Raw genomic sequence first — 27,600 nt, forward strand, 5'->3', positions numbered from 1 at the left:
GAGGGCCCTGGGCACCTGTATTCACCTCTCCTGGTCCCAACGCCTCACAAACCACAGAAGAGTCAACACTCAACGCACACAAGGAGGGGAGAAAAGCCAGATGGGAGGACCTGGGAGGCAGATGGACAAGTGGTCCTCACAGGGGTCTGAGAAAGCAAAAGCCCAGGCCAGCGCTGCAGAGAGCCGGGGGCAGCCCGGATGCACCTGATGAGCCCCCATCAGAGACTGGCAGCACTGTGCATCCTCAAAGAGGGGCACCGGCACGGTGAGGGGACACAGGAGTGTGGTCTGTAAGCAGCAGCTAGACCCCACAGCCACCCCTGCACATCCCCATACGCCCCACCGCCTGGGTCCACCGCCCACCCCCAGATCACCAGAGCTTCCGCTCGGCAGAGGATCAAACCGAGGGTCTCTGGAGGGGAGGACCCAGGCACAGCAGAGTGGGAGGACCGGCGTGTGCAGTGACATGGACCTCTGACTGCAGAGGGAGGCCTAGGTGACAGTGGGTCTGAGAAGAGTGGGAATGTCCCTCACCTCGAAGGGCTGATCCAGCGGGAACCCACAGTCCAGGGTCTAGAGAGACGAGGGGATAGAGAGGAGTAGAGAGATGGGATGTGCCCTCCAGTGCAGGGGAACAATGCCTTTTACTTCAGGACCAATGGCTTATGGTATGGAAAGGAAAACGACCGCATCAAAATAAACTGTCCTCATCCCCAGCAAGCCCTGGCATGGAAAGGCAAGTCATTTCCACCTGCAATGTGGCCTCCTATCCTGATTTTAAGAGGGACACTGAGCTGGCCGGGCGCGGTGGCTCAAGCCTGTAATCCCAGCACTTTGGGAGGCCGAGACGGGCGGATCACAAGGTCAGGAGATCGAGACCATCCTGGCTAACACGGTGAAATCCCGTCTCTACTAAAAAATACAAAAAAAAAAAAAAAGCTAGCCGGGCGAGGTGGCGGGCGCCTGTAGTCCCAGCTACTCGGGAGGCTGAGGCAGGAGAATGGCGGAACCCGGGAGGCGGAGCTTGCAGTGAGCTGAGATCCGGCCACTGCACTCCGGCCTGGGCGACAGAGCGAGACTCCGTCTCAGAAAAAAAGAAGAGGGACGCTGGTTCCTTAAAATGAAGAAGAGAAAAGACACAGTCTCACTAGCACCTCGTAACGGCGATCAGCAACGACTCTGGGAATCACTTCCAAACCAGTTTGCCGGCCTACGTTCGAAACCACGACGGCTCTTTCTTGCTAAGGTCAAAGAGAATTGCTTTATTTGTATGTCTCTACTCACAATTTCACTAACTAGTCTCAGCTTGGCAATAAACCCCAAACATCAGTCTCGGCGTGGAGAGTCACACAGATGCCATCACCAAGGAGAAAAGCGCCTGGATCATGAGCCAGGGAGGCCTCACGTGTTTCTTTTTCATGACACACAGGATGGTCATCACCACTTCCCGGTGGTAAACACGCTCCACACTTGAGCAGCTAAAAAGAAAAATGCTAATCACGACTTTGTTGCTCCCACTCCCAGCACCTCAACGGTCCTGGGAAGGAAGCGACTGGGACAGACGCAGCGGAAGAAGCAGTGCTCCCAGCAGCTCTGCAGCGAGCTCTACCGTCCAGCTCCACTCCCCCGCGGGTGGGAGGCTGGAGGGCCAGATACAGGCAGCCCTCTCCCAGTCCACCCCAGCTCAGCTGTAACTGGAGCAGGATGGCTTTCCGAAAGCTGTACGGCAGACTGGGTGGAGTGGCCAGAGGATCTCAGAGGACCCTCCGCTCTGAACAGCAAGTTTTTTTATGATTCTGTGCTAAGTACAGGCCTGGAAGGATGAGCTCTCGGAACAACTGTTCATGTTCCGTCTTCTAATGTAGGGCAGAATGTCCTCCGCAGTCATGAGCCAACTACACATCAGCATGAGCTCTGCAAGAATAAGCGACTCCTTTTGTCCAGCCGGGGACTGAAGTGTGGTCCCACCTGAAGGCCACAGTCCAAAAGTGGGATGAAAGCTGTCCCTCAGTTTTAAGTAAATGAATCTCTCTACTTGTTCAGGAGGAATACCTTAAAATGAGCTGAAATTGGGAGGAACGCAGGAAAAGTCAGGGAGGCAGCAAGGCTTAGAAAGAAGCAGAGTAGAGAAACAGGTGAGGGCCACGGAGGACCCCAGTGACAAGGCCATACCCCTCTTCCAAGGCACCACTCTGGACACAGAGGCCTGATTCCGAGGGCCCGGGACGACAGTGAGGGGCCTGACAATAACCCCCTGAGGCCTGGGGACCTCAGGGAAAGGCTGGCAGGTTCAGGATGGGGACAGAGAAGAACGTGCCAGCGCCGGGCTGGTCTGGGTTTTAATGGCTCAGGGGCAGGAGGGGTGGGGGGATGTGAGCCCCAGGACCCTCTGACTCATGGAATCTTCTGTTCAGGCTTTTGCCAACTTTTCACAGCGGAACCGAACATTTCAAAGCACCCTGGCAGGCATCACCTCCTTTGACCATCTTAACAACTTTGGGGTGGGGGAAAATAAATGTGAAGGTTGTCACTCCAGATCAAGGCTCTTCCAAAGAGGAAACACAGCCTCTCCTCCCAGCACAATGGTCGATGGCTGGGAGAGGCCAGTGAACCCGAGGGGCCCACAGGTGAGTGTGCAGGGGCGGGTACGCAGAATCCGCTAGGGGCAGGGTGGGGACAAGGCCACCAAGGCAGAGCGGGGTGGGAGAGGATTTACTGTGAGGCAAAGACAATTCTCGGATGTAAGCAAGGGAGCCAGCAAGCATCCTCGTCATTTATACCAGAAACGTAACACTGTCTTCTGTCGCTTGCACGGGGGGTGTAGCAGTAGCGGAGGCTGCACTGGTAAAATTACGGAGCTTTTCTGCACATGCAGATTATCTATTCTATGAATTAAAAGGGCAGTAGGATAAGGATTTGAGATCCTCAGGGAAAACAAAAGCTATGGAGAAAACCCAAAGGATATCATAGACATCTGGAGATGAAAATAACGGAGAAACTGCTTTAAATCCCCACTCCAAACATCCTCTTTAAGCAGAGGGGCGTCACCCATGAGCTATATTGAAGCAATGTGAAGCCACACAGGCTGCTGGAGTCCTGACGTGCAGGCTGCTCCATTAAACACTTTATCCCTTAGTTCCCCAACATTTGCTGAGGCCACTCTACAAACTGGGCACTGGTTACGGGGAACATCAGGATGAAAACGTAGGCATGTGCTCAAAGCCAAAAAAGAAGGAACGACCACTCCTCATTTCGAACGGGCACATTCGACCTTCTCATCTCCTCCCACTTCTCAGGGTCATGAGGTGGGCGGGGCACCATAAGGCACAAGACACTGGTCAGGAGTCCCAGGAGGAAGCCTGGGGGAATGGAGGTGGAGGGCCCGACCACAGGCACAGCTAAAGGCTGGTCAGGAGCCCCAGGAGGAAGCGTGGGGAGTGGAGGTGGAGGGCCCGACCACAGGCACAGCTGCAGGCTGCGGCTCCTAAGGAAACCCCGGAGCAGAGACAGGCAAGCCCCCTGGGCCCACAGGACACCCCAAGGCTGCTCAAGTGGGTAGGAAGGAACAGGGAGGGCTCTCTCCTATGCACCAACCCAGGATGGGCAGTGCCTGAAGCAACCTGGAGATAGTCTAGCCTGCGGGAAAGCTGAGATCAGAGATGGGCAGGACTCTGAGCATGGGGGTGGGGCCCATTTACGCACTTGATGGGGCGGTTACGAAAAGTCAGCACAATGAAACAGACACAGAGCTGAGAACAGTGTCCCGTACACTGCAGGCCCTTCATCAGCGCTGGCTGCCATTATCGTCATCATTACCAGCAGCAGCCCAAGTCCAGAGTCAGGGACCGAGGCTGAACTAGAACCCAGGTGTATATTCCTAACACATTATTTTGGGGATTACATGAAACTTCTATTTCTTTGATTTTTGTTGTTGTTGTTGTTCTATATAACACATCCCTCTTCCCAAAAAAGGAACAAAATATCCATTTAGAGTTTCAATAGAAAGCACATTAAATCAGCTTGACTTAAGAAACTCAGGACGTCCATCCAACAAGAGAGCAAATTCCTGCTTGGGGTAGCCCGGAACGCAGGCTGCAGACAGGTTCACTGAAACGATTTCAACAGACAGTGACAAGCAGAGTCACCTGGTCACAGAATAAACAGCCATGTTCAACTGTCAAGGCCTGTAGGCAGAAGGCCCGTGGGGACCAAGACCCTGCCTGAACCAGGAGACCAGGAGCACAGGAACGCAGCCCTCGCCAGCACACACAGCGTGCCTCCCAGCAAGTCCACACACACCCTAGATCTCACATAACAGCAACTACGCATGTGCCTTGCCAACTGTCATGTCCTTACGTCTCAAATGAAATATCACTATCATTTCAAATGCTCAGATCAGCCCTTCCGGAGCCTAATGGGGACAAGAGCCGGGGGAGGGAGCCTTGCTGCCTGTTCCCCGGTCTCAGCTGCACTGCTGATTTATCCTCCGCTCCTCGGCTGCTTACTTTGTAGGGGTAATAAAAATATTTCCACCTGGGTGGTAATAAAGCTGAATCTAGTTTCCTAGCTGTAACTGAATTCTATCTTAAAAGAATAAGTCAATTTTAACCTTACAAGGTAGTCAAGACAACTTTCAGAGAAATTTCATTAAAATCACATTTAACCTGAATTAAAAACACAGGAAAAGGAAAATGTTCAAGTACATAAAGCCATTTCCCACACACAGGTGGAACCATTCTCCAGTGCCACGTTTTGGCATTTTCTTCCTTACGGGTGAAAGTGTAAGATATGACTCATAACAATGGCCACCGTCACCTCGGTGCCACTGATGCAGACTCAGCCAGTGTCTTCCACTCCAACTGACCTCCCTGGGGGCTGGATAGAAGAGGCTGCCTCAGGAGCGGGCATGGACAGGGACCTTGGCAGCTCAACAAGGTCCAACGTGGGAGAAGCAGAGCCCTTCAGACTAAACTTCCAACACTCAGCCCCGCCATGGACCCATCTGTTGTACAATTTGTTGATGGTGATGATGGTGAAGATGGTGATGGTGATGAAATGATGATGGTGATAGTGATAATGATGCTGATGATAGTAATGATGATGGTGATGGTGATGAAATGATGGTGATAGTGATGATGGCGGTGACGGTGATGATGATGGTGATGGTGGTGAAGGTAATGATGATGGTGATGATGGTGATGGTGATGAAATGATGATGGTGATGATGATGATGGTGATAGTGATGATGATGGTGATGGTGATGATGATGGTGATGATGGTGATGGTGATGATGGTAATGATGATGGTGATGATGGTGATGGTAATGATGATGATGGTGGTAGTGATGATGATGGTGATGGTGATGATGGTGATGATGATGGTGATGGTGATGAAATGACGACGGTGATGGTGATAATGGTGATGATGGTGATGGTGATGATGACATAATGATGGTGATGATGACATGATGGTGGTGATGATGGTGTTTATGACGCTGGTGATGACAATCATGATGATGGTGATGGTGATGATAATGACAATAATGGGTACTAACACTGCATAAGAGTTAAGTGTACCAGGCAGTCCTATAAGTACTTTATTCCCATGACCTGACATGCGTGGGGAAACAAGGGTTAGAGTGGGGACATTCCTCACAAAGCCTATCCTCCAGTATACAACAGAGCCAGAAAGTCAACCCAAGTCTGCCAGCTTCCAAAGTCCACGCTGTTACCCCACAGAGCAGAAGAGTAGATTAGAATAAGCCAGAAATTTCTGAGAATTATTTCTAATAAGTCCTTTCCTCCTCTAACCCACAAACTAGTCCACAAACCAAAATCTCCCATTGTTCCTCCTGGCCTGACATTTTTGCTGTCACTCAGCCACCAAAACGTAAGGAACGAATTTCCTTCTAACTTCCCACTGGGAGGTCAGCCTGTTCCTGAGGTTTCTACCACTTTACAGGCACCAGCTTGTTTGCTCTGCATGGAAGAAGGGACAGAAGGCTCTCCCGCCGCTCTCAGCACCTGCACCCAGGCCTCACTCCAAGGGGCCAGCACTGGCTGCCCTGATGTCATCAGGAAGCACCCTGGGCAGGAACGGGCTGCCTTCCAGATGCAGCCTTGCCCCTTGCTGCAGCCCACTGTTGTCCTATCCTTCCTGCAGATATGGAGCAGGTCATGGTTAGGATGCTCCGCACAGCAGGTGGGCAGAGACACTGGACACAGAGGCTGCCTTACAAACCAGCTCCACAAAGACTGGCCCTGAAATGTGGATCCAAGGGAGATGTGAGAAGGCCCTGTCCTGGTTCAGGTCCCAGGCAGGGTCTCTAGGCCAACTCTATGAGGGAGCTCTATACCTGGGGAGAGCTGGCGAGTTCCAGTTATCTGCATCTGCTCCCTCCGGGCTAGGAAATGAATGGAGAGGACTGAGAAAAGGGCACCTGACCCCAAGATGCTCCATCCTCAACCCACAGCACACTGAGAGCTCCACACAGAACAAACGTAACAAACATTGGAAGGATCTCATTTTGTCAGCAGTCATCTATCACGAACCAGTATTCTGGAGTAAGTCCTTCACGGCCATTTCAATGGACAAAATCCAAATTTGCTGGTGTTTTTAGGTGCCCTTGATTATAAAGCTTCAAAGACTCAATTTTGAACAGAAAAATGAAGAGTCCTCTTTTCCTTCCCTCATGGCATTATTTTGATTTGGAAAATCTGAAATATTTGAAACTTGGTTCTTCTGCTCCACCTGCCCAAAACATGAGTCATGCTTCCTGCTAATGGATGATAATGATGATCATTTCTTCCATGAACTGTATCTTGGTCTAAACCCCACACTTCCAAGCTGAATGCCAGAGCTTCCCCAAAATTCCTACGTTGAAGCCCTAACATGCAGTATACGGAGATGGGGCTTCTAAGGAGGTGATTAAGATTAAATGCGATTGTGAGGGTGGGACCCTGATCCCACAGTATTAGTGTCACTATAAGAGATGGCAGATAACTCCTGCTTGCTCGCTCTCTCTCCCATTGCCATCCCTCCCCTCCACTGCCACTCCCACAGACACCTACCCAGGAAGGGCTCTATCTACATGTGAGCGAGAAGGCAGCCTTTTGCAACCCAACCCTAGGGGAGAGCCCTCACCAGAAACCAAAGCAGCTAGAACCTTCATCTTGGACTTGTGGCATCCAAAACCATGAGAAAGCCAACTGTGCTTTAAGCCACCAGCCTGTGCCTGTGGTATGTTGTTATGGGTCCAAGCAGACACAGGCCATTTTATCTCTGGGGCAGCAAAGTCTCCCGAAGGGCTCCTCTGCCTCTCCCACGGGCTCCTACAATGCACCTGTCACTCTGTGACACTTACCAGTCACTGTCAGAAGCAGTTGCCTGTTCATCTGTACAGTCCCCAGGCCACCCTGCTGGAAACGCTCTGCAGAGGTGCGGGACACAGGTCCTGTGCCTGCCCAGTGCCCTAGGCACAGCAGGCCAGCTGTGGCACGCTACCAACCCACTTCAGAAGTACTCATGATGGCCCCAAACCAGGAGGAACATCACAGAAAAAAACTCTTCAGGGACCCAGGAGCTTTGGGACCCCTGAGTTCAATGTGACAGTGACATCCTTCTGGGATTCCGAGAGCACCTTCTTGTCTCTGGCCTGAAGAAGGGGCTGCCCGCAGACCCCTCCCAGCAGGTGTACTGCGCCATCGAGCACATGGCACAGAGTCCTTCTTGGGCTGGCATCTGGCTGTTTCCTGCTTACGTGTTACCGTCCCCAGTTCCAGGCTCTCTGAAGCCCAAGGTCCTGTGTGACAGTTGTTTCAGGCTTCTCACCCTTGGCTCAACCCAGCAATACGTCCTCCTACCTCTAAGCACCATCAAGAACTGGTATGGCTGGGCACAAATGAAAAGCAGCCTGCCAGGGAAGGTGGCAGGAGGGCAAGAAAGGGTTTTAGACAAAGAACGGTCAGGAACAAAGGAAGCACCAAGGCAGAGGCCTGAGAGCACTGGCTCTGGTAACCCATGGCCTAGGGCTGGAGAAAGAGGAGCAGAGGGTCTGGGGTGCAACTGCCACTAGAGCAGGGGGAGAAGGAACTAGAGAGGAAGAAATCGCAAAGCTGATTAAGGAGCTGAAAAACAGAAATAAGAAGCTCCTACAAGGTCGGATCAATGAGGCTGCCATCCTGGGTGCCCTGAGACGGCCACAGAAGATGTGCTGTGGACGCAGACTCACAGCCTAAGGTCTCAACACCCGGGGTCACCGCCAAGATCCAGCCTACTACAGGGAGGTCCACCTCCACCTGACTGTGAACACATTCACCAGAGCGGTCAAGAAGTCCTAAGCCAGGCTTTCAGGAATAGGAAGCAAGAAATGTGCCAGAAACTGACCAAAACTAAGGAAGGGTAGCTTCACTTCAAAGCCGTCACTGGGTGAGCAGCCTCACCACGATGCCTGCACTGTGAACAGTCAAATGAGAAGAGTTTATTTATAGCCCAATTGAAGTCCTTGGCCACCAACAAGAATCTGTCCTGGAGGAGACAGGGTGGCCCTCCTCTGACACATCAAGCAACAGAAACGTGTGACCAGTGTCAACACATTCCCCAGGAATATGGGAACATAAATGGCCTCAAACGCAGGGACCATATACCAATGAGATAAACCGTATCTAAAGTGGGTGTGTCTAAATATGTGTATGTGTGTAAAGACATATGTATAGGAGTGTGTGTGTGCATGTATAGGCAGGTGTGTATATGGGACTCTGTGTAGGTGTGTGTGTATGGGGTGTGTATACATAAGGGTGTGTGTACGTGCATACATGTGTCTGTGTATAGATGTGTGTAGGAGGTGTGTGTGTATATGGGGGTGTCTGTATAGGCATCTGTGTGTAGCTGTGTGTGTGTATATGGGGGTGTCTGTATAGGCATCTGTGTGTAGCTGTGTGTGTGTATAGGGGTGTCTGTATATGGAGAGTGTGTATATAAGGGGGTGTGTGTGTATACTGGACATGTGTGTAGGTGTGTGTGTATACGGGAGTGTATATGTATATGAGGGTGTGTGTATAGACGTGTAGGTATATGTAAGTGTGTATGCGTATGTGTATATGGGGGTGTGTGTGTACAGAAATGTTTGTAGGGGGTATGTGAGTATACAGAGGTGTGTGTGTATATAGGTTTGTATATATATGTATATGCATATGTGTGTAGGAGTATGTGTGTGAATACGGGGGTGTGTGTTACAGGCATGCATGTAGGCATGTCTAGGTGTGTGTGTGGGTATGCGTGTGTATGGTGGGTGTATAGGCATGTGTGTATAAGGGTATGTGTTAAAGGGTATGTGTATATATGTGTATTGGTGTGTGCATAGGGGTATGTGTGTACAGGCGTGTGTGGGGGTGTGTGTACATATGAGGGGTGTGTTTGTATAGGCATGTGTGTAGGGGGTATCTAATAGGAGTGTGTGTATATGTGTATAGGCGTGTGTAGGGGGTGTGTGTATAACAGTGTTTCTGTGTATATATGAGGGGCATGGATATGCAGCATGTGTGTATAGGCATGTGTGTATATATGAGGTGTGTGGATATACAGCAGGTGTGTATAGGCAAGTGTGTAGAGTGGTATGTGTATATACAGGCGTGTGTTTGTGTATAGATGTGTTTTAAGAGTATGTGTGCATACAGGAATGCATGTGTATATGGCAGGTGTGTGTATATGGTGGGTGTGTACAGGCATGTGTGTATAGGAGTGTGTATATATATAGCGGTGTGTGTGTATAAAGGCAAGTGTGTGTATGCATATAACAGGTGTGTACAGACATAAGTGTGTGTGTATACAGGGGTGTGTATGTAGGTCTATGTGTATATGGCAGGTATGTATATATAGGGGTGTGTGTGTATATAGGCACTTGTGCAGGGGTGTGTGGGCATATGTGTATAGCATATATAGCAGGTGTGTATACAGGCATATGTGTAGGAGTGTGTGTGTATACAGGCATCTGTGTGTGTACATAGAGGTGCGTATGTAGGTGTATGTGTATATGGCAGGTGTGTGTATGTATGAGGGGTACGTGTGTATACAGGCACGTGTGCAGGGGTGTGTGTATAGGAGCCTGCGTGTGTATATGGCAGGTATGTGTATAGGCATATGTGAAGCCGTGTGTATAGGCATGTGTGCAGGGTGTATGTGTATATGGCAGGTGTGTGTATACAGGGGTGTGTGTAGGGCTGGGTGTGTATACAGGCATGTGTGTATATATGAGGGGTGTGTGTATATAGGAGTGTGTATATATGTGTATGTGGCAGGTGTGTGTAGGGGTGTGTGTATGAGGGAAGTGTGTATACAGGCATGTGTGTAGGTGTGTATGAATCGGGTGTGTGTATCAGTGTGTGTATATAGGGGTGTGTGCAGCGGTGTGTATGTATGAGGAGTATGTATATAGGCATGTGTGCAGGAGTGTGTGTATAGGAGTGTGTATGTGTATATGGCAGGTGTGTGTATAGGCATCTGTGAAGGGATGTGTGCGTGTATGAGTGTGTATATACACAGGCATGTGTGTAGGGGTGTGTGTATAGGGGTGCATATGTAGGTGTGTGTATGTGTGTAAGGCAGGTGTGTGTATAGGCGTGTGTGTAGGGGTGTGTGTATATGAGGCTATGTGTGTATACAGGCATGTGTGTAGGGGTGTATGTGTATATAGGGGTGCATCTGTAGGTGTGTGTATCTGATGGGTGTGTGTATATAGGCGTGTGTGTAGGGTGTGTGTGTATACAAGCATGTGTGTGTAGGGTGTGTGTGTATACTTTAATTTCAAATAACACATTACATTTAAGGCAACATTCTTGTCATCTGCAACCTCGGGGAAGAAAGGGTAGCCTGGAGCTCAAGCCTGGGACCGAATTCCACTTCACCCCACGCAGAATTCACCCTTGGAGGATTACCAGATAAATACAGAAGACTCAGCGAACTCTAAATTTCAGCGTGTGCCAAACACTGCTCAGGGCGTACTCATATTTAAAAAAAGTTCACTGTTTATATGAAACTGAAGTTTAACTAGCGTTCTCTATTTTTATTTGCTCAGCCTGGCGCCCCTAGCCCTTGGAGGTTCCAGGGGTTAGAAGGTAGAGAGATCTAGTTGTTCCCAATTTTTAATAAAGAGAGGCGAAGGCACAGTTTGCAGGAGAAAACTCAGAAGGCACATGGCTGTGGTCCATCCTACACCCCCTAGGTGGCCCCGGCAACGGTCTTCGATGCTGTTGCTGGGAAGGCTTTGGGTTGCTGTTCCTTGCAAGCTAAGTTCAGATCAGCTTAGCAATGACCAGGTTTTGCCAGCAGCTCCTCCTGACCCAACGTGAGGGTAGAGCCCACCAGAACCAGGGCCCCAGGGAACAGCTCTGCCCACTCCCCTCGTCCATGGGTGCCCGGGCACCATCACTGTGGCACCAGAAACAATCCATGAGCTTCCCTTTTAGGGCTAGTGTCACCCCCAATGGGACAATTCTCTGATCTGCAGTGCAGTTGTTTATGATCTGATCTTTAAATCTGAAAAAATCGAGAATGGACATAATCAAACGGACACATCTGCTGAGGTTTCAAATATTCTTTTTAAATATTGAAGTAAGTTCTCCATGGTTTTTTAATCAAAAAATGTAGCAAATATCTCATTTACACAGACATCACCTATGTCACAAAAGATGCATGACACTGAGTCCCAGGTGAGGCTGGCCCCAGCATTCAGACAGAGGGGCTCTGACTCCAGCCTTTGGAAAGGCTAGGGCTGAAAGCCCACTTTTCTGGCCATTCTATCTTGGGGGGCAATGAGGGATCATGTGATTTCAGAGGTTAACATCACATGTAACAGATGTAACAACTAAACGTACAGGGGACATCATTAGGATTCACTGCAAAAACGTGGAATTTCAAGTATGTGTAAGCGTTCTCGATGCGGAAATCTCATCATGAGATTTACATGTTGAAATTCTGTCAGTTGGAGAGTAAATGTACATTTATTATTACAGCAGCAAATTACTAAATAATTGGTGTGAACTGTTGATTTTACATACCAAATCCTTTGCTAAGTAGGGAACAGACTGACAATTAATACAAATACTGAGAACATATTAGCTAGATAATTGTAGAATGAACAGTGTATCCTCTTTAAGCCTACAAATGCTTAAAAATTTTTAAGTAACACAAGGCAGGATAATACCGATTAGATGACATCCTAATTCTATTTTTTGTGGAGTTGCTGGACACATGCCCTATTCTAACATAAAACAAAATAAACTTTAAGACTTATACTTAATTTTTAGTTATTTAATTCCACTTAGCCATGAGCCTTGTTTCAGTAATTTTTCAGAAAAATTATTCTTCCTGAAGAAAAATGCCAAGCCCTTAAAATATTCCAAAAGATTATATAAAAGAATTAAATTTGGGGTGAAACTCCAGATTTATACTCTTATCTCTGAAGTCCTTTCTAGGCTGGTGCCTGTGGAGCTTGGCAGCACTTGCCACCAAATACTCACTTAGAATCATGCATAGGTTCTTGGAAGCTGTGACCTGAAGCAAAACGACATATAATGAAACCAATTTTACCACAGGCTGATTGATAGAATAACAGTTAAGTTCCAATGGCATATTTCTGGCCACAAAAACATCATCCAACTCTGTGTGTGTGTGTGTGTGACGGATTTCACTCTTGTTGCCCAGGCTGGAGTGCAATGATGCGATCTCGGCTCACCGCAGCCTCCACCTGCTGGACTCATGTGTATGGGTCATTGTATTTGAAAAAGCTGTTTGGGGTTATTAAAAAAAAAAAAAAAAATTACAATTTGAGTTGTAACTTCCTCCAAAAAAAAGATTTTGTGTTGCTTCTCGCTAGCATTTTGGGGAACTCCAGTACAGACTCACCATAATTAAGGTTCAAACAATCCAGGTCCTGTCAGGTTGGAACCTAGATTTTATGAGGGTGTATCACTTCCGCTTTACCCTCACGTGTCACTATTCTGGGTCTCGGAAACTATATGGGCATTTCTCAGATCCCTATCCTGACTAAATGGGTTGGATCCAAGCACTACATGAGGCATCCAAACTACAACTAGCTTTGATTGATTTCTTCTGCATCAGGAAACACACACTCAGAACAACGGGGGCTTTAGTGCTGGACATACCTAGCTGGGTCCTAGCACCACTCTGGCCCAGGAAGTCCTTATTTTGTAGATAGCAGTTCAATGCTTTTAAGACATTTATTTTTTTCTTTCTTTTTTTTTTTTTTTTTTGAGACGGAGTCTCGCTCTGTCGCCCAGGCTGGAGTGCAGTGGCGCCATCTCGGCTCACTGCAAGCTCCACCTCCCGGGTTTACGCCATTCTCCTGCCTCAGCCTCCCGAGTAGCTGGGACTATAGGCGCCCACCACCTCGCCCAGCTAATTTTTTGTATTTTTAGTAAAGACGGGCTTCACCGTGTTAGCCAGGATGGTCTCGATCTCCTCATCTCGTGATCCACCCGCCTTGGCCTCCCAAAGTGCTGGGATTATAGGCGTGAGCCACCGCGCCTGGCCTCTTTCTTTTTGCTTTGTTTGTTGGCAAAAAACAAACAAACAAACAAACAAACAAAAACACTCTTATCCAGTGGGAAACGTGGTTGAAATTATCTAGCCTGCCACGACTGAAAATGCATGTTCCGGCCAGGCACGGTTGCTCACGCCTGTAATCCCAGCACTTTGGGAGGCCGCGGCAGGCGGATCACGAGGTCAGGAGATCGAGACCATCCTGTGAACAGTTAAACCCCATCTCTACTAAAAATACCAAAAAATTAGCCAGACGTGGTGGCGGGCGCCTGTAGTCCCAGCTACTCGGGAGGCTGAGGCAGGAGAATGGCGTGAACCTGGGAGGCGGAGCTTGCAGTGAGCCGAGATCGCGCCACTGCACTCCAGCCTGGGCGACAGAGCAAGACTGTCTCAAAAAAAAAAAAAAAGAAAGAAAATGCATGTTCCTCCTACTCTCACCTTTTTCTTTCACTCCAAATTCCGTGGCTCCAGTCACCCTCTCTGACTCTGTGGGAACTCCTACAGTGTCTGTCCCGAAGGATACAGGGCATTCCCGGGGAGTTTCGCATCCACGAGCTTGCCTCTCGCTTTACTGCCCGCCCAGCACACACCCTCGAAGGCTGCTGCCCATCCTCCTTTCCACGCGGCTTCCATTACAGACACAGCCCTCTCTCTTCATTCTCAGCACCTTCGTGTCTCCACGGCAGACTTTTTCTAAAGGCTTAGGGATGACAGAGAAGGGTCACAGTACTTCTCAAGGTAGGAAGAAACTACTCAGCAGTGCTTCTGAGAGATTCTTTCACAACTCCTTACCTCAAGAAAACGAGAGTGATGCGGCCCTCTTCCGATCTGCCCTCTCGCCCCTCACCAGGCTTCCCTCCATCCCCAAGACCTCCCCCTCCTCCAGCTCTCTGCTGGCTCCTGATGAGCCCTCATCCTCACGCCACCACTGCTGAAATTCCACTTGACTTTGCAGAGCAATTCAGCTCTTTTCTGAAGTATTCCCATCTGGGCAATGTCCGCAAAACCTCTCCATTCTCAACCAGTCCATGAAGATGTTTTCCTTCACCGAATTAGCAAAATTTTCTGAAATAAATGCTGTCCTCCTAAAACGCAGAAATGAGGAGAGGCGTTTTGTTTTTGTTTATTTGTTTGTTTGTTTTTGAGACGGAGTCTCGCTCTGTCGCCCAGGCTGGAGTGCAGTGGCGCCATCTCGGCTCACTGCAAGCTCCGCCTCCCAGGTTCACACCATTCTCCTGCCTCAGCCTCCCGAGTAGCTGGGACTACAGGCGCCCACCACCACGCCCGGCTATTTTTTTGTATTTTTAGTAGAGACTGGGTTTCACTGTGTTCGCCAGGATGGTCTCAATCTCCTGACCTCGTGATCCGCCCACCTCAGCCTCCCAAAGTGCTGAGATTACAGGCTTGAGCCACCGCGCCCGGCCTGACAGGCTTGTCTTTTTTAAGCAATTTTTTCTTCCTAGAATATTCTCTGCCCTTAATAAAATCTTTACAATCCCTGCAAAACTTCCAACCCACAAATCCTTCCTCTAGGAGGCAAGTGATGAAACCGGGGAGGAGAGCTTCACATGGTCAAGGCCTGCAGATGCTTCTCCCAAGCTTGCTCAGGGTTGATGGCTCCCACCAGTCTGAGAGCTCCAACGCGAGAAATTCTATTTACTGCTTTAGCAGCCTGGGTATTCTTATTTTGAGGCCATGATAGAAATTCCTTAAGGTTTCATTAGAAGAACAGGAACAAGTTACATGGTTTAACCTCTTTACAGCAACACACATCTTTGTCTGTTGTGAAGCACCGATCCTTTAAACAAAAAATTGCCATATGAAAATGGCCTACTCAGAGGCTGTGCTGAAAATAAAAATATGATTTACTAAAAAGTACAGATTTCGTTGGGGTTCCTTTGGTTATTGTTGCTGCTCTTTTAAACAATCATCCAGCAAATCCGCAATGTGCTTCTTTCTAAACCACAGCACCAGAGAAAATCAATTCAAGTATTTCCCAAACTGCAGCACTGGAACAAACGAGCACTAACCACAAGTTTCTAACCTCCAAGAAAACATGAAATATGCTTTCCAAGGGACACAAGCAGGAAAGGAAGAACCTGCTAAGAACGTGTAATTCACATCTACTGCAAATCATATTTCAAAGAGCTCAATGGGGCTGGGGAACGCTTGTGAAAGTGCTGGCAGGGAAAAGAATCCAACCGTACCCAAACAAGACCTCAGGATGCAGCGTGCGATGAGCGCCCAGGAATGCACTGACGGAGGCAAAAACAGTATTTTTAACAGACGATAGACTGAAAAGCAGCTAAACGTAATACTGAAAGTATTATCAGAAGAGCTGCATACAACTTCCTGATATGGAAATTAGGTAGCAACCATCAGACACAGAGTTAAAAATCAGATTCAATCAAGGAACAAAATGGAGTTTGTAATTTGTAGGAGTCCACTTTAGAATATCATTCAGCAGTTTCCCAAACCGAGCGCCTTCCCCGTGAAGACTGCTGTCACGGCCTTCCATGCTAAAGGCGCAGGGAGGGGAAACGGCGCGGTGACCTGCGACGCTGAGCGGGCAGGACCCTGCAAGGCACGTGGCCAGGGCTAAGTTTCCAGCAAAGTGCAGTTTCTCTCCACGTTGTGTGAAATAATTTGCCAAGCGTGCGTAGAACTCTTTGTGGAAGAGCATGTCTCTCTTCCATAGCTCATCGCTGACCAGCTGGTATCACAAATGCAGGCCTGGTTCTGCTTGGCATCACTTGCTTAATACTCTGTTCAAGAATTTAACAAACTATCGGGAGAATATGCCTGGAACGGGCAAGCATTATCTCTCAACTTCCATTTAATTAAACTCTGCTATTGTAATATGACAGTCAGCACATCGCAGGGGGAATTATTTTAAAGATGAAGGTAAAGAGTATTTCAAAGCCCCCACTTAAACATGAAAGCATAATCTGAAACTGCCTGAGCACACACTGTCATTTTTCTGTAATATTAAAGATGTTATTTCCAGACTCAGTAATTAGTTAGATTCCATGGAGGATTATTCTAGCATCCTTGATAGAAAAATGATGTACAGAGCCAGGGAACAGAGTACCGAAGGACCACCATAAACAACCATCTGTCACCTAGATGGTGACAATCACCAAGCTTAATAAGGAGTGAGCACTGCCTGCTTCGGGTGCACACTCACTACTCTCCCGCAAAGCGAATGTACTGAATTCTGATGATATCGCCTTAAGAAGAAGAAATAAGAGCAGCTTGCGCGCCAGCAGCTGTCTCAGAAGGATGCCCATGAGGGATCCTGAGCAGGCCAGGATGCCACCGGCGGATGAGGACAGCACCCTGTCCCACCGAGGGCTGGGGGCCACCTCCCCCTTCCCACAGAGGGGGGCTGCACAGGAAGCTGGCTTACCATCTATCCGGCTCACGAGTTCTTCTAACATTTTCACTTTCATTTGAATTCCAGGTTGGGCAAAGGTGTAGTTATCCTAAGGAAAAAATAATAATGTGAATCATAGGCATATAAAATAAAACACAATTTCCAAAAGGGAAAAAGGCATCTGGGATAAAGGGAACAGCTTGATAATAGGACGAATTCACAAGCAGATTTTATCTTGAGAAACAAATAAGCGGATGCACACTGCACAGCACAGCCCCTCGCGGTGCCGCCGAGTGCTATTTTGAGAAGGGAAAGTCCGGTATTTCCCGATGTCAGGTGATGAGCATGCACATCTCAGGGAACACTGACTGGTACATTTCTATTTGTAAATGTGAGACACTTATATCTAAATTGAAAATCAGGCATCCAAGTGCATAGCTCATTGACCAGAACAGTCTTTGGGAACTGACCACCTCGCTGGCCACCTGGACCCCGAGCACTCAGCCCTGCTGGAAGCCAATGGCAAATGTGCCTGGCGCTGACAGCACCATCATCGTGGCCACAATCCAAGTGCTGATGACATGATGCTGAAAACAGTGGACATGTGGCTTTACCCTCGGAGATATAGTTGGGTGAACTCAGGTTAAGTTCAGATACTAACAGAAGAAGGTCTGCATAGCATCAAAGGGAAGGGGGCCTGGGCAGTTTCAAGTCAAACAGCCCAGGAATGGGGCCCCAGCTCTAGGACTCAGGAGCTGTGTGACCCTGGCAAGTAACACAACCCCTCTGGGCTTCCGTTTCATTACCAATAACATGAGAGTAATAACACTGCCTTCTAGGACTGTCTGAGGTCTCAAGGAAATAAGTAAGTGGAATGTGGAAGAGATTTCAAGACACAGCAGGGACCGGGCGGTGACAGGTCTATTACTCCTGTGTCACCACCTAAGAGAGCACATACAAGACACTGGGGGGTGCGGCCGGAGAAGACTGGTCACACTGCCTCATCCCACAGCAGGAACACAAAGAGGCAGCTCCCATCAACAAGAGAAGGGCATTCCCTATGCAGGCTGCCCTTTGGGCCTCAGCCAGTGCTCGGGGGCATTTTCAGAAGGAGGGTTTCAACCAGACTCGTGGTTAACAGACTTAATCTGTACCCAACAGCAGTGAATGTGGAAAGCAGAATAATAACCAGCCCCAAAGACGCCCAGGTTCCAATCCCTGGAACCTGCGGATGTGCTGCCTTACATGGCATGGGGAACCAGGGTTGCAGGTGGAACTAAGGTTGCTAATCCATGAACCTGTGCAGAAAGGAGAATCAGAAGGCAGCGAAACGACGGGTGCTATGCCTGGGGCTCCTGTGGGTTCCGGCCTAGGCTTCTAACTCTTTAGTGAGCACACAGGGCCTCTGGCCCGGCCAGCACTGGGAGATGACTGCCTGTGGCAGCTCTGCCCTCAGGGAGTGACACTGGGGATGGCCCCAGGAGCCTCAGCTAGGGGAAGCCAGGCAGGCCACTGGCCTCAGTAAGGGCACAGGTAATGCAGTCTTGGTCCGAACAGGAGGTGTTGGGCACAGGCAACTGCAGCTCACCAAGCGGGCTCAGGCCACCACGCAGGTACTAGCTTGCAGAAGGCAGCGTTAGGGCAGCCTCTCCGACAGTGGGGGATGATCTGCTGCCTGTGCGCCCAAGAGGGTAGGGGTCTGCAGGCACCACCTGGCAGGACGGAGGTGCTAGCTTTGCGTGACAGGGGAGCAGGTCTACACGGGCAGTTGTCTACATGGCACCCGACATTCAGAGCCCAGGAGTAAAGTGGAAGGACTGATCTGGACTTGATACTGATACTCCTCTTCCATAGGCTCAGGACTGGAAAACGGTTCGAGAACAACGTTCCTGGAGGTGGTCAACCAGGCAGGCCTCCTTGTGCTGTGAGGGGACGCAGCCACAGAGTGCACAGAATCTGCAAGGAAGGGTGATGGGGCACACAGCAAGGGTGTCAGCCCTCGGGAGGCCCCAGTAACGTGGAAACAGCACTCACAGAACCCCCAGCTCCAGAACCCAGGAGGGGACCCCAGGTAAGACAAGCGTGGAGCTGAGTGACTGCTTTCGGGCCAGCAGCATTCCCAAGTCTGGAAAGTCGAATGTGAACACACACAGCCAGCACTCACTACGTTTCTCTCTCTCTCTCTCTCTCTCTCTCTCTCACACATGCACACACACACACAAGCACGCGCACACACACCCGCGCACACACCCAGAGCACACGTGACATCTCCTAACAAGAACAGGCATGGCGGCCGCTGTGGCCCAGAACACAGAAAATGCCTACAAGGCACTGAGGATTTTTCTGTCCCTAGAAATGGAAAATGAGCCGAGTCAGACCTGCCCGCTTGCTGAGGGATTTCTCCCAGGTGGATTTCAAGTGACGGGCTCTGGATTCCAAACTGTCACATCTCTGTGAGGGCAGAACCGCGAAAACTCCGTTTGCCACCTTCACTTAGAATGACGCCAAGGCCCTCTGGTGACCCTGGGTGGCAGGAAGGATGGGCTCCGGAGAGCGGATCTCTGCAGTGACTGCTCCGGGGCCTGGGGATGATCTGTTTCCTAGATGTCGTGGGCCGATTCAGGGATAAGCTTGGAGGCCTCCTGAATTTGGCTGTCCAAAATACGGCGTTTAATGGGCAGGACTTTTAGGCCTGAAGGAGCTGCGACGGTGTCAGTGAGACCCCGGCACCTGTCCAGCTGAGATGGAGCCGCAGCAGCAAGTGAAGGACAAATTGTGAGCTTTCATATATTTGAAATTTAACAGGAGTAAGAAATTTTGGCTCCAGACTTGAATTCCTTTGACTGTCATCATCGTTGGACCTGAACTTGCAGTGGTTACCCTTTAAGACTGAATTTCTCCCCAGAGACTGGACAACAGAAGCAGATTTATGTTAACATTTAGGGCACGCTGTGTGTTGCAAGTTTGCATCATGTCGTGGAGGAATCCCGACGAGCCCGGCTGAACAATACAGCCGCACAGAATTAAGGGTGAGAAGTAAACCACAGAGTGTGTGGCCGCCTCCAGTACAGACAGGCCTTAGGATTACTTAATTAATGTCCTATTCTGACAAATTCTGGAGCCGTGGGGAGCACATTCTAACCACCCCACTGGTCTGTCCTGAGGGATGTGATCTCTCCCACTCCAAGGGAGGCCACGCCCCCGGCTGTCCAGGGCCCTGATGGTTATGTGAATAACAGACAGACCTGGAGTCAGCGCCAGGTGGAGGGAGCGCAGCTGCTGCCTCTCCTGTACTGCCTCTATTCCCAGAAATGCTCGCTCCACGGAGGCTAAAACGGGGAGAGGCGAAGGTGGGTTCAGTCCCTCGCACTTCTCAGAGGTTCCACAGCAGGCGGGCAGGGCCCGGCCCGCAGCGCCGGCTCTGAGGGGGTGGGCGAGCCTGATGGGTCCTGGGATCGGTCAGCCAACTCAGTGGCTCTCCCACTAAGACAGGACCTCAGGCTCTCGAGCAGAAATAGTTATTATTTGGCCTCCATCTGCGACAACTTTATTTCTCAATTTGTTCAAAACCCAGGTAGGGAAGACAGGTTCTCAGAAATCCAAACAATAAAAAAGAATGGCACTGAGAGCCCATAAAGTAAAGGTCTGCATTTTGAAAGAGAAAAGGTTTGCATTTTGGAAGACCTGCAAAGACTGACAGCTATGGCCTTGGCATTCTGGCTTCAGACTAGGGGCAGAGAAGACCAGCCTTCAGAAGACTGCAGCACGGACGCCCGGCCCCACCTCCGGAGGGCGAGACACCAAGGCTAGAGCACGGGGCGGGGGTCGGTCTGGGCCCTCCTGGCTCCGGAGGTGAGCCCAGGCTGCAGAAGGCCCCACTCAGTGGCCAGGAAGCCTCCAAGGGCACTCTAAGGAGGCAGACACCGTGGCCGAGGAACCCAGAGCCAGGCGGCTGAGGAAAGGAATGACTGAGACCACCCCATGGCCCTCCCAGCAGCCTGTCCCGGGGAGGCACTGACTGCCCGGGCCCTCCCAGCAGCCTGCTGCCCGCAGGCTCCACCAAGACCCCTGGGCAGATCACGGGCTCTGTCTGCTTAAGGCCCAGAAATCAGATTTGCCCTCAGGATACCCCAGCCCAGCACCCCGCCTCCCACACCTGGCCCCCAGATCACCTGTGCTAGTGAACATGTACCTGCGCTAGTGAGCATGCACCTGCGCTAGTGAACATGCACCTGCGCTAGTGAACATGCACCTGTGCTAGTGAACATGTACCTGGGCAGCAAAAGAGGATCTTGTAAGCAAAAATACTCTACGCTTATAAAAATATCATTAGTAATAATATTAACATTATTCCCTTCATAAAAAGTAAACACGCATATCCTTTCCAATTGAGATCGTGTGTCTTTGAAAAGGGATATAATTTACAAAACGTATGAGTCAGAGGGAAGAAAGGAAGGGCTGAAGACAATGGCCTTTTGCGAAATGTTTCACAGAAGGTAAAGTCTGTGAATATAAATTTTTTAACATGCTCTCCGCTTGCCTTACACCTGTTGCCATTACAACATCACACTCCTCCCAATAACAAATAACACTTTCTGCGCTTTTCGGAAGAAAAGTAGAATAAAATCTTCTCAGGGAGCATTTTAGAGAAGAGTTGAAATATAAATTCCTATCAGCTCAGCTGGAAGTACCAGGAGGCAAACCTGCCAGCTCACGGAGAAGTTAGACTCCTCCTGCCTCTCTGACAAAGGGCTCTTCCACCTGGACCAGGATCCAACTCCCCACAAAGTCCAGCCTCCTCTTTCCAGGCTAATCTCACCGTAACATAGTGTCTTCCCCACGCCGAAACCAAATGTGCGTCTTCCGCACACAGGCCCTGACCTGCCTCCGAAACGGCTCAGGAACTCTCTTCTGCAAGCAACGGCCTGAGAGACCAGATTCCTTCAAGTCTTAAAAGACTCCCTTCCACGTCCTCTCAGGGGCCCCTGGCCACCAGCCCTCAACACAGAAGCTGGGCTCTGATCACGCAAGGACAGAGCTAGGACGCCTCCTGTCACAGCTGCACTCCACTGTCAGCCATTAATACATTAAAGCAGTTAATGCACCAGTCCAGCAGAAGGCAGAACCACATCAGATACTAGTTCTTTCATCTGTTCAACAAACACTGAAAGCCTCCTACGTGCCAGAAAATCAAGTCCTGAGTATCGATGTGTGCGAAGGAGTCAAACACGCAGGCCTGGGAATGCCATCCCCGGAGAGTCCTGCTTGCAAGGCCGGTCCCCGGCGGGTGCCTAGAATGTGGGTTTCGGGAGAGTTCCCACCATTCCCTGACTGATCTGGCTCACTCGGCGGGTCTACACTGTGCAGTGTGGTTCACCCTGGGCACCTGCTCTCCCCCTAGGAGGCTACATTTGGGCACATGCCAAGCAGAGAGTGTCCGTATGCCCAGTCCCCACTAACATTCTCGGTGCTCAGTCTCTTAATGTGCTTCCCCAGTAGGCACAATGTTTCGGACAGGTCGTCCCAGCCCCATGCTGGAGTGATCCAGTGTGTCCTGTGTGACTCCGCCAGGAGAGGGCTTGGAAGCTCACCCCACTTCCTCTGGACTTTACCCCTTGATGGAGTCTCCTCTGCATCCTTGCCCTGTGAGGAATCACAGCCACGAGTGTGGCTCCGTGGGGTGGCCTTGGGGTCCCTTGACACAGATGGAGAAAAGTAGACAGGTAGACAGGGCCCTTCTGTTCACAGGGATGACAGTCTGGCAGCTGAGCCAACGTTCACCACATGCCAGGCAAGTGCACATTTACTGCTAACGAGGACCTGGGTGGCCACACCATCACAGCACAGAACCAGGCTGGGCCTGGAAAACCACTTGGAGGGTGTCAGGCCTGAGCAGAGATGAGAGAGAGAGTTCAGGCACCATGCGACAGAGCCCCGGCGGCCCGAGGGAGCACGTCACATCCCAGAAATGAAAGAGGCCAGGGCAGCTGAAGGGCAGTGAGGAAGCTGCGGCTAAGGTAGGAGGAGACTGTTCCGAGGCTGGAAGGCCATGTCCGAGGCAGCGGTGAGGCCCAGGCAATGCTCTCAAATGCAGGTAATGAAATGCAAATGGGGGCCACTGCAGGTAAGAGATTTGCATCACAGAAAGATGATGTAGAAACAACGGAATGGGGCCAAAGAGGATGCAGGGGTATCATTCATGAGGCAACTGCCGTAATCCAGGCAAAGTGACCACACGCGCTTCCCACGGAAGACAAAGTCAACCCCAACTGTCCGCACTGCCTTCTGCTGAGCCGACTGATCAGCTCGTGCACCTGAACGTAGGACTTGCCATTTATTCCTATTAGCTCATTCATTTGATTGGTTCCCGGCTGGCAATGCAGGCAGTTGAACCCGTTCTGAATCCTGATTGTGCCTTCTATCACATTCGCTGTCCCTCCCAGCTGAGAGGCACTGGCTAAACAGATCCCCTTGACGTCTTCACTGCAGTCTCTGCAAAGAGGAGGGAAGGGCAGGGCCAATGACGGGGCTCTGCAGCAGCTCTCAGAAAGTGCCCTCAGAGCACAAAGGTGTCAAATTCGATGAAGCCTTGTTTAAGCCCCTGCTTTCCTACCTGCCAGGTTCATTTCTCTGATCTCCTGTGTCCCCATCTGTGAAATGGAGAGAGGAAGAGCTCCATTGCAAGGGTACAGAGGGTATTGAGTTACTGTGTCTAAAAGAACCTAAGACAACATCCATACAAAATGCAAACCCAACCTCCCCCCAATTCTGCACCTTCCATAACATGTCGGCCACGAAACAGTGGTTTAAGGCTGAAGGCTCCCAACCCAGCCAGGCCAGAGGAACCAGTGCCTCTGTAAACCACCAGAAACATGGCTGTCACTTGTCTTCAGACACAGACCAAGCAGCAGAGTAAAGCGGCCGCACCAGCAGGAGGCGGCCATCCATGGTCACTCCCAGATGCACACTGCGAGGAGCAGAGCCGTCACGAACGCCGGCGCGGGAGGGGGACAGCCAGTAAGCCAACGAGAAGAGAAGCAACCGTAGCACAAGCAGTCGGGCTGGAAAGGCTCCAACTGCGGGATTTCAACCAAGTCACATTCTGGTAAAGGCGAAACTATGGAGACAGTAAAAAGCCCAGGGGTTGGGTGGAAGGGGATGACCAGGCAGGGCACAAGGGTGTTCAGGGCAGGGGATGACACTGTATGACACTTTCTTGGTGGACTCGTCACTGCACACCTTTCAAAACCCACACCTTTCAAAACCTACAACACAAAAAGCCAACTCTGGTGTAAACTATGGACTTGAGCTGACAATAATGTATCGATATTGATTTCTCAATTGTAACACATATGCCTCACTAAAGTCACTGAGGGGAGATGCTAATCGCAGGGAGGCTGGGGCTGAAGGAGGACGCTGAGGAGCGCATGGGGCCTCTCCACCTCCTGCTCGATTTTTCTGCAAAGCTGACACTGCTCTAAAAAGCCAAACTCCATTAATTTAAAAAAATACTCAATTCATCCAAAGAAGGTAGGGAAAAAAGAACAAATAAGAAAAGATGAAACAAATAGAAAATAAATAGGAAAATGGCAACCTAAACTCCAACCATATAAATAATTAGGTTGGACAGATCAGATGAATATATATATGTGTGTGTATATATATGTATATGTAAAAAATATATATACACACATATACATGGTCTAAGCACACACTAAAAAGTTAAGAAAGCAAACTCCAAGAATAAACTATCTACAAGAGTATATTTTAAATAAAACATATATTTCGTGACCAGGCGCGGTAGCACATGCCTGTAATCCCAGCACTTTGGGAGGCCGATGTGGGCAGATCCGTTGAGCCCAGGAGTTCAAGACCAGCCTGGGAAACATGGCGAAACCCCATCTCTACCCAAAAAATATAAAAATTAGCCAGGTTGGTGGCACCTATAGTTCCAGCTACTCAGGAGACTGAGGTGGAAGAGTCACTTAAGCCTGGGAGACAGAGGTTGCAGTGAGCTAAGATCACACCACTGCACTCCAGCCTGGGCAACAGAGTGAAGCCCTGTCTCCAAAAAAAAAAAAAAAAAAAATATATATATATATATACACACACACACACACACACACACACATATAATATATACACACACACACACACATATATAATATATACACACACACATATATAATATACACACACACACACATACACACATATATAATATATACACACACACACACATACACACATATATAATATATACACACACACACATATATAATATATACACACACACATATATAATATATACACACACACACACATACACACATATATAATATATACACACACACACACACACACATACACACATATATAATATATACACACACACACACACATATATAGTGACTCTGTTTCACATTTTGGCAATTCTCTTAATATTTCAAACTTTTTCATTATCATTACATCTTTTATGGGGATCTGTGATGAGTGGTCTTTGATGTTACTATCGTAATTGTTTTGAGGCACCACAAACCACGTCATGTAAGACAGCAAACTTAATCAATAAACGTTTTGTATGTGTTCCAACTGCCCTGCTGACCAGCAGTTCCCCATCTCTCTCTCTCTCCTCAGGCCTTCCTATTTTCTGAGACACAACAATATTGATATTAGGCCAAGTAAAAACCCTATAATGGGTTAAGTAAAGAAAGAGTTAGACGTTCTCTCACTTTAAATCAAAAGCCAGAAAGATTACGCTTGGTGAGGAAGGCATGCAAAAAGCTGAGACAAGCCAAAAGGTAAGCCTTTTTTTTTTTTTTTTTTTTGCCAAGCAGCCAGGTTGTGAAATGCAAAGGAAAAGTTCTTGAAGGAAATTAAAAGTGCTACTCCAGTGAACACATGAATGTTAAGAAGGCAAAACCGGCTTCTTGCTGATGTGGACAAAGTTTCAGTGGTCTGGATAGAAGACCGAAACAGCTACAACATTTTCCTAAGCCAAAGCCTAGTCCAGAGCAAGACCCTAACTCTCTTGAATTCTATGGAGGCTGAGAGAAGTGAGGAAGTTACAGAAGAAAGGGTGGAAGCTAACAGAGGTCGGTTCATAAGGTTTAAGGAAAGAAGCCATCTCCAACGCATAAAAGTGCATGGTGAGGCAGCAGGTGCCGAGGGAGAAGCTGTAACACATTCTCCAGAAGATCTAGTCAAGACAGTTGATGAAGGTGGCTACTCTAAACAACAGATTTCCCTGGAAGAAGACGCCATCTATGACTTTCATTGCTAGAGCGGAGGAGTCAGTGCCTCACTTGAAAGCTTCAAAGGACCAGCTGACTCTCTTGTTAGGGACTAAAGCAGCTGGTGACTTCAAGTTAAAGCCAATGCTCACTTACCATTCTGAAACTCTAGGGCCCTTAAGAAGCACGCTCTATAAATGGAACAACAAAGCCTGGATGACAGCACATTTGTTTACAGCAGGGTTTACCAAGTATTTTAAGCCCACTGTTGAGACCTACTGCTCAGAAAGAAAGATTTTGTTCAAAATATTCCCGCTCATGGACAACACGCCTGGTCCCGCAAGAGCTCTGATGGAGACGTGCAGGAAGATGAAAGTTGTGTTCGTGCCTGCTGATGCAATATTCATTCTGCAGACCATGGATCAAGGAGTACTTTCAACTTTCAAGTCATTATTTGAGAAATATACTTGATAAGGCTATAGCTGCCATAGACAGTGATTCCTCTGATGAACTGGGCAAAGTCCATTGAAAACCTTATGGAAAGGACCTGCTTTTCTAGATGCCATTAAGAAATTTGTGATTCATGGGAAGAGGTCAAAACACCAACATTAACAGGAAGTTTGAAGTTGATTCTAACATTTGTGGATGACTTTGAGGGGTTCAATACTTCAGTGGAGGAAGTAACTACACATATGGTGGAAATAGAGAACAGAATTAGAAACAGAGTCTGAATATGTGCCTGAATTACTGCAGTCTCACAGTAAAATTTGAATGGATAAGAATATGCTTCTTATGAATGACGGAAAAAAGTGGTGTTTTGTTTGTTTGTTTGTTTTCCAGAATGACTGGACTCCAAGACTGGACTTTGTTTCTTGAGACGGAAGCTATTCCTGAAGAAGATGCTGTGAACATTGTTGAAATGACAACAAAGGATTTAGAACACTCCACAAGCCTAGCTGATAAAGCAGTGGCAGGGTTTGAGAGAACTGACTGGGGTTTTGAAAGAAGTCCTACTGTGGATAAAGTGCCATCAAATAGCTCGGCAAGCTACAGAGCACTCTTCCAGGAAAAGAAGGCTCCGTTGACACAGCAAACTTCAAACTGTTGTCTTAATTTAACGAATTGCCACAGCCACCCCAACTTCAGCAACCACCACGCTGATCAGTCTGCAGCTGTCCATACGAGAAAAGACCCCCCCACCGAGAAAAAGATTACAACTTGCTGAAAGGTCAGATGATCATTTGCATTTTTTAGCAATAAAGTAGTTTTGAATTCAGGTATGTAGGCTTTTTAGACACAATGCTACTGTATGTTAATAAATTAAAGTATAATATAACTTTTACATGCATTGAGAAAGCAAAAAACTCGTGTGGCTAGTTTTATTATGATAGGTGCTTTCTTGTGGTGGTTTGGAATCAAACATGCATTATCTCC

At 48.8% G+C, this 27,600-nt stretch overlaps 2 protein-coding genes across 4 annotated transcripts in view; one reads left to right on the top strand and one right to left on the bottom strand.

Moving 5' to 3' along the window:
* The window catches only part of TBC1D22A (TBC1 domain family member 22A), a 417,738-nt gene that overhangs the window by 158,215 nt on the left and 231,923 nt on the right, over window positions 1-27,600 (bottom strand). For all 3 annotated transcript variants that reach the window (XM_050805877.1, XM_050805878.1, XM_050805879.1), the window contains one exon: window positions 16,967-17,042. In XM_050805877.1, coding sequence (XP_050661834.1) covers window positions 16,967-17,042 — 76 coding nt within the window. The remainder of the gene's footprint in view (window positions 1-16,966; window positions 17,043-27,600) is intronic.
* CERK (ceramide kinase) overlaps window positions 1-27,600 on the top strand; it is a 461,681-nt gene that overhangs the window by 122,554 nt on the left and 311,527 nt on the right. The gene's annotated exons all lie outside the window — the stretch shown is intronic.

This window comes from Macaca thibetana, chromosome 10 (assembly GCF_024542745.1).
Source record: "Macaca thibetana thibetana isolate TM-01 chromosome 10, ASM2454274v1, whole genome shotgun sequence".
NCBI lineage: Eukaryota > Metazoa > Chordata > Mammalia > Primates > Cercopithecidae > Macaca > Macaca thibetana.